Source organism: Saccopteryx bilineata, chromosome 10 (genome assembly GCF_036850765.1).
Source record: "Saccopteryx bilineata isolate mSacBil1 chromosome 10, mSacBil1_pri_phased_curated, whole genome shotgun sequence".
NCBI lineage: Eukaryota > Metazoa > Chordata > Mammalia > Chiroptera > Emballonuridae > Saccopteryx > Saccopteryx bilineata.
In genome coordinates this window covers 1-16,988 of record NC_089499.1, presented here as the reverse complement: position 1 = coordinate 16,988, position 16,988 = coordinate 1, and the positions used below count along the sequence as shown (strand labels likewise).

Sequence of the window (16,988 nt, the reverse complement as noted above, 5' to 3'; positions counted from 1 at the left end):
AGCCAAGTCCGAAGCCAAGGTTTTGTACAAAGCATGTTGTAAACTATGAAAGTGACAACTTTTACAAGTGACAAAACAAAGGTCCTGATAGGTTTGTTCCCTGGATCCACATGTCTGACATTGGGTGTACAAGTTGCACAGGGAGTCTTGGGACTGAGAGGTGCGGACAGACTCCCTCAGGGAAGACCCCTGGCCACACTCCGAGGAGGCAGAGCTGATGTGACCGGACTGTCCACGCTGTCTGAGCGGAACACCGCACACACTGGGGTGCATTCCGCCAGGAAACGCTCTTCTCTGCTGCCATCTAGTGTGCACCATGGGAACAGCACCCGTTTACCAAGCACCTGCCTTTGTCATGTTGCAGGGACACAGTGAATATTCAAGGCTCCTCCCATCACCCCCAGCTCTGGATGTCTGTGTCTTCATAATGGTAGGAACTAAAGTGCGTGGGAGAAAGCTCATCATTCTCTCTGGTGGGACTCCTGTCCACGGAAGCAAAATCCAAAGCTCACATGACCCCTCCTAAGGTAGGGCCCCTCACCACAGTCAGAAGACCCAGCCGTGCTGAACCATGACTCCTATGATAGGACCCCTTCTTGATCACACATGAGCAGGGGAGAGCATGACATCATGGCACAAGCTGACAACATTTGTTTAGGGGACATACAGATACATTAATACTTTCAAGGTAACACAATCAAAGATGTTTACAAATCCTTTAGGGTTCATCTTCCCTCACTAGCCTAGAGGTATTTTATAATCAAGATTCCAGGAAGGGGGAGGAACTACAATCAATGTAAGGTGGTATGTAAATTCTGTCTCCCATTGAAAGAGAAGAAGTTTCTCGGTTAACCTTTATTTTAGTTTTAAAACTAAAGAATATAGAAGTTTCTGGATTGATTTTTGGTACCTTACAACAATCCCCACTGGTTTTATTTCCTAAATCAAATTCTTAATTTACTGAAGAATTTGAGGCTGTGGAGTAAGAATATTAACTTACAACATGTAATAGATATTTAACAGACAGCATTAATAGCAATGCAGTTCACTAAAGAAACAAATATTACTGATTATTTTCCTATAAAAAGTACAAACCTTTTGCAATTTACATTAAACTAATTGGCTTTTATAACAATTTACTTTTAGTCAGAACTCTTAATTTTAAAACCTTTAACTTTTAGTAACAATTAAGTTGGCTTTCGTTTTACCCTAGTTTCCCCTTTCCCCAAAGTCTGATTAAAAAGGAGTCCTTAGTGATTTTCCTCATTCTTTTAGCCATACATAGACCAGCCAGCTTCCAGTTTGTGGTTGGAGAAGGGCAAGCCATCTTTCTACCTTAGCCGCAATAGGAGTTGTCAGGATTATGGTGTGTGGACTCGTCTACGTGTGAGTCAGTCCTTGGGTGAGGTACTGGATCTCCTGGCAATGATAGAAGCGCCTCTCAGACAGTCTTTTGAACAGTTTGCTGAGTAACCTGAAAACCCTGCTAGTACCGTAAGGAAGGGGTGGTTATGTTTCCTTTATGATCTGATTCATGCATTTTACTTGTCCTGAACTTTTTGGTGTCTGTGGGCACAATGTAACTTTAAATTAGCTTCTAATTAATATTGGGTCCCTTTCCTACCAGCTTTAAGATTGTGGATATAAATGCAGGCCCAACACTAGAATGGGCAAGCTAAACCTGGAAATAATTCTATATAGTAACTTCCTAACAAGTGTCACTGTACCTTATTTATTTGTCAATTATTTTATTAAAGTCTATTTCTAAATGTTTATTTGGGAAAGCCCTTTACCTGTGTTTTTTTTTTCTATAATTTCCTTATTTTCTTTAGTATTTACTTGGATACAAACTGAATATTCAGGTATTATTGTTGGCAAAATTATTTTTCTAATTGGTTTTGAATAAACCTTTGGCAATAAGGGTCCCAAAAACCCCACTGGTTTGGGGTGGCATTTTTCTACTCATTTAAATTCTTAATTCCTGTGTTCCAATTATAGGCAGACTGAAAAAATATGAAACAATAAAATTAAAACAGCTAATGTTAACAAATATTATAACAAGTGTCCTAATAAGTGACTAAAGCCTACTAGATTATTTAACAAAAACTAAGTTCTAACCAATATAACAGGATTCAAAATAAAAATTCTTACAGTCACAAATGTTCTTAACATGTTAACGTAATTTTACTAAGTCTATGTTGACACTATTACTGATTTATATTATTTGAAAATGTAACCTAATTCCCACTTCAGTCTGAGAATTGTCTCAAAGAGCAGGAGTCACACATATTCAGGAAAAGTCCACAAGGTACTGCAGTTGTGGTTACATTTTACACTCTGTAGCTAAAGTCCAAGTCCTAATGATCACTGCTTTTAACTGAAATTAGGAGCATATCCCAGCCTAAAATAGGCATGGGGGCATTGAGACAAGAGGAATAAAGCAGACACTATACATTAAACAAAACAACAGAAATAAGACTGTCAATACCCACAGTAGAGATCTTTGAGGGATAAATAAAACTTGAATATTAGGCAAGGTATAGTAAGTGGCCCTTGTGTTTACAAGAAATGAGATCAGTTTACCTGCTACTTGGGAGAAATACCCTAGGCTCATCCACGGTGATATGAGATGGGGCCAGTGGCCCTGGGCACCTTCAGATGGCAAGTCCCAGCTGGCTGGGCAAGATCAGCTTACAGGTGGCTAGATTAGGGCTGGAAGAGAGCGAACCCTCCCTCTGCAGAGCAAGGGGGCAGCTTACCTTCTTGTGTTCCTTTTTCCCACAGCAAAGGCATGTCCTCTGGTGGGGCCGAGAAGCCTGGCAGGCCTCAGCTCAATGACTTTCTTTTCCATTCTTGAAGCACGGCTCTGATGAAATCCTGTGAAGCCCCTTCTGGGCACTGGAGCCTTTAAGGGCGTATGCCAAAAGCTGGTATTTTCCTGATCTCTTTTGGGCTTTATTTGCCTTTTCCGTTCCTTACTTGATCATTATAGACCTTAAAAGCCATGCTCAGAAGATCTCGTTTAGGAGTTTGAGGGTTCTTTCCTGTCTATATAAGCTTTTGGAAAAAGACAAAACATCCCTGGCTGGTTGGTTCAGTGGTAGAGCATTGGCCTGGTGTGCAGGAGTCCCGGGTTTGATTTCCGGCCAGGGTACACAGAAGCACTTATCTGCTTCTCCACCCCTCCCCCTCTCCTTCCTCTCTGTCTCTCTCTTCCCCTCCCACAGCCAAGGCTTCATTGGAGCAAAGTTGGCCAGGGTGCTGAGGATGGCTCCATGGCCTCTGCCTCAGGTGCTAGAATGGCTCTGGTTGCAACAGAGCAATGTCCCAGATGGGCAGAGCATCTCCCCCTGGTGGGCATTCCGGTGACATAGCAATGCCCCAGATGAGCAGAGCATCCCCCACTGGTGGGCATGCCATGTGGATCCCGGTCGGGCTCATGAGGGAGTCGCTCTGACTGCCTCCCTGTTTCCAACTTCAGAAAAATACAAAAAAAAAAAAAAAAAAGACAAAACAGTGTTATTAGCTGGATCAAATAAAAGAGGGTAAAAGCTTGCAGGAGGAACAGGTTTGGTGTCTCCTTTAGGATTCCAGTCTCTCTGCTGCTGAATAACTCATTACATTAGCATTCAAAAGAAATTTTAAACTTACTTTAGCTATTCCTTTTTTCTGTTTCTGACTCAATTCTGGCTTGACTAAGGGGATGTGGCTCCCGCTCTGTATCAAGTGTGTTTTAAGCCACTGTGGTGGATTCATTGTTAATTTTAGCTATTGATCAATGTATGGAAACTGATCGGGGCAGCCTGGATTCCCAGTTATAATATTCCTTACTAGCTGGAGATAAAAAGTTCCAGGCACCGGCACCTATTACAAAACTGAAACTTGTTCCAGGAGAATCTAAGAATTAGTGCACCAATATAAGCAAGAAAGATGAGACAGATAATTAACTAGCACCCAGAATAAAGGGCGTTTTACTTTAGTGGTATTAATTACAGTGGGGAACAAATTTTTTTTCATTTTCTGTTGCATGAGATTTTAGAACTTTTTCTATATATTTCTGCATCACTGATTCCAAATCTAAAATCCGGGTTTTTTTGGTGCATGCTCTAGTTTTCATGCAATTTTAATTTCTTTTTGTTACAGTTAGTGGTATGCATTGGTTTTTAAATTGGAGTTAAAGGGCAATGACTCTTGGATTGAACATAACCACAAGGCAATTATTGTTTTACAAACATCACTTTTACATAATTGTAGTTGTTTTTAAATGTAAAATATTATTATCTTATAAAAACACCCTCTTGTTTTATTTTAAGATTGAATCATGGCTTCTTTGAGTAGGTGTAAATGTAAGAATAGTCCTGACACCTTCTGTTATATATGTGGCTGTTACACTCTTCAACGTCAAAGACACAATATTTCATCATTTGTAACACATGCATATATTGCCTATTTTCAAGTTCCCCTTGGTGATCAAGACAAGAATTGGGCTCCTCATATTGTGAGTCATAATTGTGAGGAAATGCTTCATGACTGGACAAAAGGAAAATACAAAGGAATGCCTTTTGGTATTCCCATGGTTTGGTGTGAACCTAAGGACCACAGCAGTGACTGTTATTTCTGTCTGATCCATACAAAGGGCATCGGCAAGAAAAAATGGCATATGATCGAATATCCTAATATTCCTTCAGCAATATGACCTATCCCACACTCTGAGACACTCCCGGTTCCAGTTTTCAATGGTTTTATTTCTTCTAAGGACAAAGAAAGTGAACATGGTGATCAAGTGTATTTTGATAAGATGCATGAGGAAATGGTTGTAGAATCTGAAGGGTCTTCTTCTGATGCCAAGCAGTCATTAAACCCTCAGCAGTTTAGCCAACCTGAATTGAATGACTTAGTAAGAGATTTGTACCTATCAAAGAAAGCAGCTGAGTTATTAGCCTCCAGGCTTCAAGAAAAGAATGTACTTAAACAGTCAGCTAAAGTATACTGCCGGGGTCCAGCCCCGGGGGGGACCCAGGGGTCCCAGAGGAGGAGACGGCATTGGTGAAATCGATTGAGAGAGCCGAATTCTTTTCTTTCTCTTTATTCTCTGGTTAGCATTTACTGCCAAGCATCTCTGCCAAATTTTAGTATAGCTCCCTTTTTATACACACACACTGAGTTACAATTACATGGTGTTAATTATTGCTTCTGTTTCACTATGTTTACATGTTTCCAGATAACAGTTAATTTATATCCATAAATTACAAACCAGGTAGAAAATCATTCAAAATACAAAATAACTTGAATAGCAATAACAACATTGGTAAAAGCTTTTAAAGTATTAGTACTAATAGTTAACTAACTTTACTGCTGTTGTGAGTTAAGGGGCAGAGAGAGATTAGCAGACGAAATCATTAAGGACTAATAATGGACCACCGTTTGCTCAGGTAAATGGCTTTGAGTTTAAGCAGTGTCCTACTTTTTCTCACAAGATTCTAAAAGGCTTGCCTATAAAGAAATTGACATAACATTAAGAGTAGCTTTCACCCAAAGATATACATAGTGCACTTGCAAGATAGCCTAGTAGCAACATAATTTCAGAAGACATTAACTGTTATTACTTCTATGGATTTCCCTACATTTTTCTCATTATCAAAAAATCTTGGAAAGTATATAAATCTCATGAGAACATCTCATTGAGAAAGCCTAGCAATTGCCTTTAGCCAAAAGACAATTCTCTTAGTAAAACATTCTTTTCTTGCTGACTACGCTCTCATCCTAGGCCACACAATGGGCCATTCTACTATACCTTACCTAAGATACTATTGTCTAGTCAAATATTACTTATTTATTATATTTAAACACTAGTTAAGTTCTAACTCTATTCTTCTCAGAGTGTACCACTATCTGCAGATCAAATAAGCAAGAAGAAAGGAATGCTTCTCTACTCTATCACATGAAAAGGCTAGGGAGAAAAAATGTTGAATTAAGTGAAGGCCGAAAGGTGCTCTGTGCACAGCCACTGCCTCCTACCCATTCACAAGTCACAATCTATTCTTTTTAACATGATTAAGAAGGAATTCTCCTACAGACTTAACCCTTTACGAGGGATATCATAGCCAGCCTCTTATGTCTATGAGCCCAGCTCAAGGGGCCCACAGGCTTTTCTGTGGAACTCACACCCTCTGTCTCATTTCCAAAGAAATTACTACGAATCTACAGGGAAAGCACGGTACTATTATCCCTGTGCCATAAATAATAGCACACACCCAGAAAAGGGGGGATATAAGGCCAGATTAATTCAAAAAGTCAAAGGGGGAAGTATCGTTGTGTCTCTCCTTTGGGTGACTTTGTCAACCCGCAGCCATTGGTCTTCTCTGCTGTGACTTTGTCAATCAGCAGTTTTTGATCTTCTTCTGTGACCTTGTCAGCCAGCAGTTGTGGGTCTTCTCCTGCTGTGACCTTGTCAGCCAGCAGTTGTGGGTCTTCTCCTGCTGTGACCTTGTCAGCCAGCAGTTGTTGATCAGCTCCCGACATCATACCATTTCAGGAAGCGTTAACAACTTTTTGTGGACTTTTTTTTAAGACACTTTATTTAATGTCATGATATCAATAGTTCTCTCAGCCAAGTAAGTGTTACCACATACAGTCCGACAGAATGGCGGCTATTTCTTGCTCTAAATGATGACAGACTACTACTAGAGCATCAAATGAGATTGTCCTCAACAAGTACACAAATGCAAAAGCTACAAACGCAAATTTTTGCTTGAATAAAATTTAAATAAGTTTTGTATAAATTTTATGATTAAAATAAGTGTTTTAATATGTTCTGTTTGGAAATTGTAGTCATATCTTTTAGTGTATTAATGTATTTACTGCATTATATAAATTATTATATTTTCACAAAGATGATGCCCAAGAAGACATTCTACTTCATTATGTTAAACTAAATCTTGAAAATTTTACGAGATGAAAATCTAAAATCTTGAATTGCAAAGAAACTGTAGCTTACAGAGAAAAACTAATGAGATTTGAGATCAGCACACTTGAATTAGGTACAAATAAGTGTTTTTGTTGATGCAACAAAAATTTTGTTCCCCAGTGTTATTACACAAGACAAGAGGAAGGAGCCAACAGAAGAGAATAATTTCTTCAGGGGAGAAATCTAACAAAGCCCCTGAAACTAAAGGTTGGATCCAAGAACAAAGAGAATAAAAAATTTGCCATTTAAAATTGCCTTCTAGTCATAAACCTCCAATTCTTGACACAAAAACTCAAGCCAGGCCTTAAAACAGACACATTTAAACATAAAACAAAGACTTCACATAGACAAACAAATAATGAGTGTGCTTTATTTCAATTAAAATAATGCCAGATATTTTGACAAAGACAAAGCTTTATAGACGAGGGAAGCGCTCCCCCTCATGGCCTCTCAGGTGCACGCAGGCCACAGCACCAGAGATTCCTTTAAACCAGGGGTTTCTAAACAGACAGAAGGAGAGCAAAGAATGAGATCTCGACAAATATAAAGGTGTCTTTACTCAGGTTTTTCTGTGAGAGCATAACACAACTAGCTGCCTCCAGAAGTTTGGTGTCTCTACTCAGTCCCCTTGTCTTCCTAGAGAAATGTACAAATGTGAAAACACAAATGAACCTTTCTGGAAGTCCGCTTTCCAGAGTACAACTAAATGCATCCCAGAGAATCCTAAGGCAGGACCAACAGACCTCCTACCAATGTCTCAGTCTTTGGAGAGTCCCAGACTTAGATAGACTAGTTTCAGCTCAGTAAAGCAGCTCTGAAGGCCCTACCTACACACCAGAGTTCCACATCTCCAGTCACAACTCAACAAAGCCCCAAACTTACCTACAGTTTAGTCCCAAACAGATAAGCAAAAGCAAGAATTCAGAGGAAAGCCAGAATTCAGTAAAGCCAGAGTTGCTTTACCTACCTCCTTGATTTCTCTGCTAAATTTTCCAAATTGTTGAATTTGGGAACTGGGAGGCGTCTACTGGAGAACTGTCCAAACCCACAGGAAAACCAGGAGCCCTGGAAAGTCTCAGGTGGCATCTCTCCTCGAGATTCAAGGGGATCAGACAGCTCCCAGAGAGCCCATCTGATTCAGGGTCTCTCTACCTGGTGACGTGAAACACCACAGGTCTGTGTTGGGTGCCAAATGTTGTAAAGTACCTGTACCCCAATGCTGAAAGGTACTGTACCTCAATTCCGTGGGTTATGTAGAGACACCAAGTCCGGATGAATTTTGAAGTTTTATTAAAGGAGGAGATTTATTAAATATTCTGACTGCATATAGCTGACACGGGACAGTAGACCCAAATCATGTGTGAGCCCCCAAAATATTTCAGGGGCTGTTTATATACCCTTGGTCAGTCATGGGTGGGAGAGAGCCATGACATCATGGCACAAGCTGACATTTGTTTAGGGGATATACAGAATCATTAAGACTTTCAAGGTAACACAAAGATGTTTACAAATCTTTTAGGTTTCATCTTCCATCACTAGCCTAGAGGTATTTTACTCTCAAGATTCCAGGAAGAGGGAGGAACTACAATCAATGTAAGGTGGTACATAAATTCTGTCTCTCATTGAAAGAGAAGTTTCTTGGTTAACCTTTATTTTAGATTTAAAACTAAATGATTCAATGTTCTTGCAAGTCAGAAACTTCTATATTCTTCTCCCTCCCCTCCCCACAGGAAGGACAGGACAGGAAAGCCTGACCTTTTCTCCTAGAATATCAATTTTTCAGCTTTTTGATACCTTACAACAGTTAGCCTACTAAAAGAAAAATGCTTCACTTCCTGGGAATCTAGGAAATTCCTTTCCTGGTGAGTCTGTCTCAAATCCCTCTCCCTGGGCAGTAAGCTAAGTAGATTGACTCCAGACTTCCATATTTCCAGGGGTTGAGTTTCTGTGCCTGACAGTGTTCTCTGTGGCCCTCCTGGAACTCTCAGGTTTCATTGACAGGGGAGGGATTGAGGTATGTGGGCTTCATAGTTTTATGGAGATAAGATTTATTAGAACAGGAGATCAATAGACCATGGAGGAGATTGGTGTTGACATTCCCATAGCACTTAAGGAACTGTTTGTCTAGCTCATCTCTTGTCATGAAAGTGAAGAACTTGTTTAACCAGTTACTTCTGTACTAATTAGTCTTGGGAGGGTAAGGAATCAGTAAACTCCTTCTAAAGTCCCCTCAGAACTAGAGTATGACCTGTGTAACAGCTATGGCTGTGGAGATGCAATTTAATGCTAATGAATCACCCTCTTTGCAAACATAGGCTTCTCCCTTGAGTGTGTCCTCTACTATATGAGATCTGACATCCAGTTAAATCCTCGCTCACACTCCCTGCAAACATAGGGCTTCTCCCCTGAGTGTGTCCTCTGGTGTCTGAGGAGAGTTAACTTGTCTGTAAAGCCTCGCTCACACTCCCTGCAAACATAGGGCTTCTCCCCTGAGTGTGTCCTCTGGTGTCTGAGGAGATTTGACTTCTGTGTAAAGCCTCGCTCACACTCCCTGCAAACATAGGGCTTCTCCCCTGAGTGTGTCCTCTGGTGTCTGAGGAGAGTTAACTTCTGTGTGAAGCCTCGCTCACACTCCCTGCAAACATAGGGCTTCTCCCCTGAGTGTGTCTTCTGGTGTCTGAGGAGAGTTGACCTCTGTGAAAAGCCTCGCTCACACTCCCTGCAAACATAGGGCTTCTCCCCTGAGTGTGTCTTCTGGTGTCTGAGGAGAGTTGACTTCTGTGTAAAGCCTCGCTCACACTCCCTGCAAACATAGGGCTTCTCCCCTGAGTGTGTCCTCTGGTGTCTGAGGAGAGTTAACTTCTCTGTAAAGCCTCGCTCACACTCCCTGCAAACATAGGGCTTCTCCCCTGAGTGTGTCCTCTGGTGTCTGAGGAGAGTTGACTTGTCTGTAAAGCCTCGCTCACACTCCCTGCAAACATAGGGCTTCTCCCCTGAGTGTGTCTTCTGGTGTCTGAGGAGAGTTGACTTCTGTGTAAAGCCTCGCTCACACTCCCTGCAAACATAGGGCTTCTCCCCTGAGTGTGTCTTCTGGTGTCTGAGGAGAGTTGACTTGTCTGTAAAGCCTCGCTCACACTCCCTGCAAACATAGGGCTTCTCCCCTGAGTGTGTCTTCTGGTGTCTGAGGAGATTTGACTGGTCTGTAAAGCCTCGCTCACACTCCCTGCAAACATAGGGCTTCTCCCCTGAGTGTGTCCTCTGGTGTCTGAGGAAATCTGACTTTCGTGTAAAGCCTCGCTCACACTCCCTGCAAACATAGGGCTTCTCCCCTGAGTGTGTCCTCTGGTGACTGAGGAAATCTGACTTTCGTGTAAAGTCTCGCTCACACTCCCTGCAAACATAGGGCTTCTCCCCTGAGTGTGTCCTCTGGTGTATGAGGAGATTTGACTTCTGTGTAAAGCCTCGCTCACACTCCCTGCAAACATAGGGCTTCTCCCCTGAGTGTGTCTTCTGGTGTCTGAGGAGATGTGACTTCTGTTTAAAGCCTCGCTCACACTCCCTGCAAACATAGGGCTTCTCTCCTGAGTGTGTCCTCTGGTGTCTGAGGAGAGTTGACTTCTCTGTAAAGCCTCGCTCACACTCCCTGCAAACATAGGGCTTCTCCCCTGAGTGTGTCCTCTGGTGTCTGAGGAGAGTTGACTTGTCTGTAAAGCCTCGTTCACACTCCCTGCAAACATAGGGCTTCTCCCCTGAGTGTGTCTTCTGGTGTCTGAGGAGATTTGACTTGTCTGTAAAGCCTCGCTCACACTCCCTGCAAACATAGGGCTTCTCCCCTGAGTGTGTCTTCTGGTGTCTGAGGAGATGTGACTTTTGTGTAAAGCCTTGCCCACACTCCCTGCAAACATAGGGCTTCTCCCCTGAGTGTGTCTTCTGGTGTCTGAGGAGAGTTGACTTCTGTGAAAAGCCTCGCTCACACTCCCTGCAAACATAGGGCTTCTCCCCTGAGTGTGTCCTCTGGTGTCTGAGGAGATCTGACTTTCGTGTAAAGCCTCGCTCACACTCCCTGCAAACATAGGGCTTCTCCCCTGAGTGTGTCCTCTGGTGACTGAGGAAATCTGACTTTCGTGTAAAGTCTCGCTCACACTCCCTGCAAACATAGGGCTTCTCCCCTGAGTGTGTCTTCTGGTGTCTGAGGAGATGTGACTTTTGTGTAAAGCCTTACTCACACTCCCTGCAAACATAGGGCTTCTCCCCTGAGTGTGTCTTCTGGTGTCTGAGGAGAGTTGACTTCTGTTTAAAGCCTCGCTCACACTCCCTGCAAACATAGGGCTTCTCCCCTGAGTGTGTCCTCTGGTGTCTGAGGAGATCTGACTTTCGTGTAAAGCCTCGCTCACACTCCCTGCAAACATAGGGCTTCTCCCCTGAGTGTGTCCTCTGGTGACTGAGGAGATCTGACTTTCGTGTAAAGCCTCGCTCACACTCCCTGCAAACATAGGGCTTCTCCCCTGAGTGTGTCTTCTGGTGTCTGAGGAGATCAGACTTTCATGTAAAGCCTTGCTCACATGCTCTGAAAACATAGGGCTTCTCCCCTGAGTGTGTCCTCTGGTGTCTGAGGACATCTGACCCATCATCAAAGCCTTGCCCACACTCTCCATACTTGACAGCTACAATTCTTGACATTCCTACTCTCATAGATAGTTTTTCTGTGTCCACTGAATTCCCTTTCTGTCCTCTGCTGGGCACTTCCTGCATCATTCTCTCTTGTTCTCTAGAGCTCCCCATGTGTCCTTTGGGAGGTTTTAAAAAGGCCCTTGAAATCCTCCTCTGCCTGGTCCTTTTAATCAAAAGTTTGGACTTTTTTTTGACCTCTTGACCTTCAGCTTTGTCATCCCAGCTGTGTGTATCAGTATGTTGCTGCTGCTGATTTGGATCCTCTGGGCAGGGATTCTCTGATTGGAGGTGTTTTCTTGTAGATGTTCCTGGGAGAATCTGAGGGGGGTTATTGTGTCTCACGTTTTCTCTGAAGAATTTCTGACTGGAGAAGGCCAGAAAGTTGGAGGAACACGGGTTTATCTCTGGCTTTGGTTCTGCTGAAAGAGAAAATTTTGGTCAGAGAAGAGGTTGATAAGGCTGCCTGGGCCGTATGTTTTGTCTGCTGTTAAGACTTCTCTCATGAGTCATTCTTATGGGGTTGACAGTGTAATCTCTGTCTTCCACAAAGTATTTCTTTATAGTCTGTTTTCTCTTTTAATTTTTATGTACTATATCTTCTTTAGAAATCCAGAAAGCCCATATCAAGGGTCCTTTGTACACATTTCCAGATGAGGGACTGTCAAGTAGCATCAGGGGCTGTTTCACCCCTTGTATGGTGGAACAATGCTGACATTTCCTATATACATGTAGCTTTTAACACAGTCATTTGGAAAGACGACTGGCCCCAACTAGGAATTGCTTCCCTCATAGTTTCCCACAGATGATAAACTGAAAATATGTTCTTCCTCAAGTCTCACACCAAATATTCATATTTGATTTCATTCAGTGTCAGTCCCATTTCATATACAATGGGAAGTCCTGTTTCAAAATACTTCCCCAACCATATGTCTTAAAAATTGATTTTAGAGAGAGGAGGAGGAAGAAGAAGAGGAAGAAGAGGAAGAGGAGGAGAAAGAAGAAAGAAGAAGAAATAAGAAGGAAGAAGAAGAGGGAAAAGGAAGAAGGAGAAGAAGAAGAAGGAAGAAAGAAAAAAAGAAGATGAAGGAGAAAGAAGAAGAAAGAGGAAGAAGAGGAAGAAGAAGAAGAAGAAAGGCATTTATTCATTGTTCTACCTAGACATGCAGTCATTGGTCATTTATCGTATATGTCCTGAACCAGGCTCAACCTTGGTATTACAGGATGATGCTCTAACCCAGTGGTAGTCAACCTGGTCCCTATCACCCACTAGTGGGCATTCCAGCTTTTGTGGTGGGCGGTAGCAGAGCAACCAAAGTATAAATAAAAAAGATAGATTTAACTATAGTAAGTTGTTTTATAAAGATTTATTCTGCCAAACTTAGCAAAAATCTGACATAAAGTACTTGGTAAGTAATTATTACTATATCCTTTAACTTGCTGTAATTGCTTTATAAATTTTATAAAGTAATTTCTCTACTTTATAAATTACCATTACTATGGAACCAGTGGGTGGTTAGAAAATTTTATGACTAACAGAGATACAAAAGTGGGTGGTAGGTATAAAAAGGTTGACTACGCCTGCTCTAACCAATTGAGCTAACCAGCCAGGGCCTCTAACCATGCTTCTTACATGCCTGATTCCCATTCCTCTCCCATCCTCTCTCACTTGGAGATGAAGTAATGTCTGAGAGGATTCCCCACTGAAATTTGTTTTCAAAACTTAACAAAGCAAATCTTAGAGAACAAGCCACCCTGTAGGTGAGAACAACACCATTGTCCCACCTCAGGAAATCCCAGTATCTATTCTTGGATCACAGCACTGCATTTCCAGGCTGCTGGTCATCTATCTGACCTCTGCTCTTACCCTGTATGCTAGACAGGAGTGGCCCTCAGAAAACAGGCCCTGGCCCGGCATGTGGATGTCCTTGGTTCAATCCCTGGTCAGGGCACACATGAAAAGTGAGTATCTGCTTCTCTTTCCCTCCCTCTCCCCCTTCTGTCTCTCTTCCCCTCATACAACCAGTGGTTCAACTGATTCGAGCATCAGCCCAATAGCTCAGTTGGTTCAAGTGTTGACCTCAGGTGCTGAGGATATCTCAGCTAGTCTGAGCGTGGACCTCAGACAGGGGTTGCTGGGTGGATCCTGGTCGGGGCACATGAAGGAATCTTGTCTATGTCTCCTACTCTCACTTAAAAAAAATTAAAAGTAAAAAAATTTGTCTAAGAATCAAAGACATATGAAATGAATCCTTAATTTCTGAAGCATCTGATTTGAAATCTTACTGACTTTAGAGTGTACCATGAAAATTTCTAAAGTGAGTGCTCTCTTTTCTTTCCATTTTGAAGAATAGTTGTGCCCACCTCTAGCTGCTGCGAGCTCTCTCTTCCACTTGCTGCCGCACTTGATGCCTAGCTTCTGGCCATACTCGTCACCGTACCAGACTAGCAGCTCACAGTCTGGCCTGATGACCCGGCAGGTTCGGTAGAAAATCTGCCCATGATACTGAAAGGCCACCAGGTTCTGCTCTTCATCATCCTGGGCACAGTTCACATACCTGGGATTGAGGCAGGTGAAAGAAAAACCCACAGGCAATGAGTTCCTACTACCTTCAGATCCATGTCCATCTCTGCACCTGACACTCGGGCTCTGATGTCGCCCACTCCCACATTGCTCACGGGGAACTTTCTGTTCAATGTCTGAGCCTGTCACAATGTCATACTACTTCCTATGTCCAGGTCCTGCTTATGGTGCTCATTCTGCCTAATACCATTTTCCAAAGCCAATTGGAGATGTAACCTCACCCTGATTGGCCATAAAACCCAGTCACCTCTAGCTTCTCTAAACTAAATCAGGTTCTGTTTATATCACAGAACTTGCTACTTGATGTTGGACTCTGTGTCTAGATTAGTTCACATCATTCAATACTCAGCCCAAGTCCATCTTTTCTTGAGAGGCCTTTCTCCATTCTCCTCACATTTTATCTAGGTAGCACTTGATACCTCAACCAGTTTCCCATAAAAATCTGAAGGTCCCCCACACAAACACAAAGTGAGAAGCGGAGAGGCAGGCAGACTCCCGCATGTACCCGACCAGGATCCACCCGGCATGCCCACCAGGGGCCAATGCTCAGCCCATCAAGGGCGTTGTTCCACTGCAACTGGAGGCATTCTAACACCTGAGGCAGAGGCCATGAAACCATCCTCAGTGCCTGGGCCAACTCTGCTCCAGTGGAGTGTGGGCTGTGGGAGGAGAAGAGAGAGAGATAAAGGAGAGGGGGAAGGATGGAGATGCAGATGGGTGCTCCTGTGTGCCCTGGCTGGGAATCAAACCCCGGACCTCCATAGGCCAGGCTGACGCTCTACGACTGAGCCAACTGGCCAGGGCTTAAAGGTTTCTTTGTCTTAGCAAAATTATAAAGAACAATAATTATTACATTATTCACATTCTGTAGCCCCTGATAAAATAGCCCCTCAGGAAAGTGGCCCATAATCATTGCTCTGCAGGCTTCAGAACTCAGTTCTAGTTAGAAGTGAGGCTGGGATAATTTGCTGCCCTCACTGGTTTAGGCTATCAATGATTTAGGTATCCTGGCACTGTGCACTTCTCAAAAAATAGAAAAATTATAGTTAAATATTTCTAAAATCAATTGTTTCACTCTGTCTGCAATTAGTCCTCCATAAGAATATGGGTTATATGATCTGTTTAAGTAATGAATACCTTCCTCTAAACTAGAATATAGTAAGGGCTTGCTTAAATAATGTTCATTAGATCAATTAAAGTGTAATTCAGGCCCTCAAAGTTTTTCTCCAGTGGCTAAATTTTGTCTAGCATAGAGATTTATATTTTGAGGACATATGCTATATTTTTATTGCCTTTTTTCCTCTAAATATCTCTTGCTTTGAAAGAGCACCAAATGGAGAAAAAAGAGGAACAGAGGACTGAGGGAGACCACTGAGGGAGGCATGATGAGAAGGAAAGATGTATGGGCTTGAGAGGGATGAGTGTTCTCGTGACTCCCAGAAACTTATTGCTTTACCTCATCCAGTTGGCCAAGGATTCGTCTTTCCCATTCACATACTGATAGCAGTTTCTCCCTTTAGTGATCTGCATTTCAAGAAGAAAAAGGAAAGGTTTTTTTTCAGATGAGGAGGTAATAGAAAAATTATTTTACCCTACTGTCAACAAAGGTCTTTCAGCTTGCATGCATTGCCACTTGTGACCACATGATATTTTTCTTACTCATCACATCTGAGTTGACCTATCCACTCAGGGCTGGGAGGAGGCATTTTTTTGTGTCTGTACCACTTTGCTCCCACTTAACCTGTGATCCTCAACAGGAGCTCCATGGTCTGCAAAGTCCACTCAGTACCCAGAGCTAACCAGACTGTCTCCATCCATGTCCTAGTATGTAGAAAGGCAGGTCCCACCAAGCCATGGGAGGGATGTGGGAAGCCACAAGACATGGGAAGAGGTAAATACTTCTTACCTGCCAGGAGTATCCGTTGTTGCCTGCCTCTTCATCTTCTGTGATCTGGCCCTTATATGGGCCAAAGTGCAGACCCACTGGCAGAGCAGATGCCTCGTTCCACACTCCAAGCCCAGCCTCAGGGATGCCCGATGGTCTGATTCTCAACCCAGGGGGCAGAGTGAGGGCTGTGTGGTTTGGATGCCCCTTATCCACTGCACTGTCTTTTACAAATGTAGGGGGCCCATGCACGTCACAACTGTCAATGAAGAAGTTCTGACACTTCTCACAATCTGGGGGTGAGAGCAACAGGGATTAGGGAAAGTGTAGTGCATGTTCCTGGACATGTAGAGCTTCAGAGAGAGCCCAAGCACTCACATCATTGAGCCTCAATTTTGTAGTGCAGGTCCTTTGGGGAAGGGAATGCTCTAAGGGCCTAATGACCAGATGAAATTATTGTATGAAGAGATAACATGCTTTGTGAGGGTCACTTACAGAGGTGGTCATCATCCTGGGGCTTGCTGACCTCTTGGTACACATGGCCTTTTCTTTCTCATAGGATATACATCTTTACTTCAGTCTCCTTTCTCCTGAGTTCTAAGTTGGAGAAGAGTGAGTTTGGTGGAGTCTGGAGTGTTAGTCCATATTTTGTCAGAAAACACACAATCTCCTCCTATCACATTATCACCTGTCTTTCTACATACTCTGGTATTTTCCTTTGTCAAGTATTGGCTCAGAGAGCCTCTATAATAGTAAGCCTTTACACTGACTACAAATGACCAATGCAATATTTGTTTCTAGGTCTTCCCATTATAAGTTTTAACTTCCCAAATTTTAGTTATTCATAAAATATTTATCATGGGCACAGTATATGTTAGGTATTG

At 42.7% G+C, this 16,988-nt stretch overlaps 1 protein-coding gene and 1 pseudogene across 1 annotated transcript; both read right to left on the bottom strand.

The window, feature by feature from the left end:
- Window positions 1-9,307: 9,307 nt before the first annotated feature.
- On the bottom strand, window positions 9,308-11,173 carry LOC136314564 (zinc finger protein 337-like; the record flags this gene model as incomplete). The annotated part of the gene is made up of 2 exons (XM_066245575.1): window positions 9,308-10,008; window positions 10,597-11,173. Coding segments are annotated over 2 exons (1,278 nt in total), but the record flags the coding sequence as incomplete, so codon positions are not given.
- A 599-nt stretch (window positions 11,174-11,772) lies between these two features.
- On the bottom strand, window positions 11,773-16,701 carry LOC136314563 (histone-lysine N-methyltransferase PRDM7-like; annotated as a pseudogene).
- Window positions 16,702-16,988: the final 287 nt, after the last annotated feature.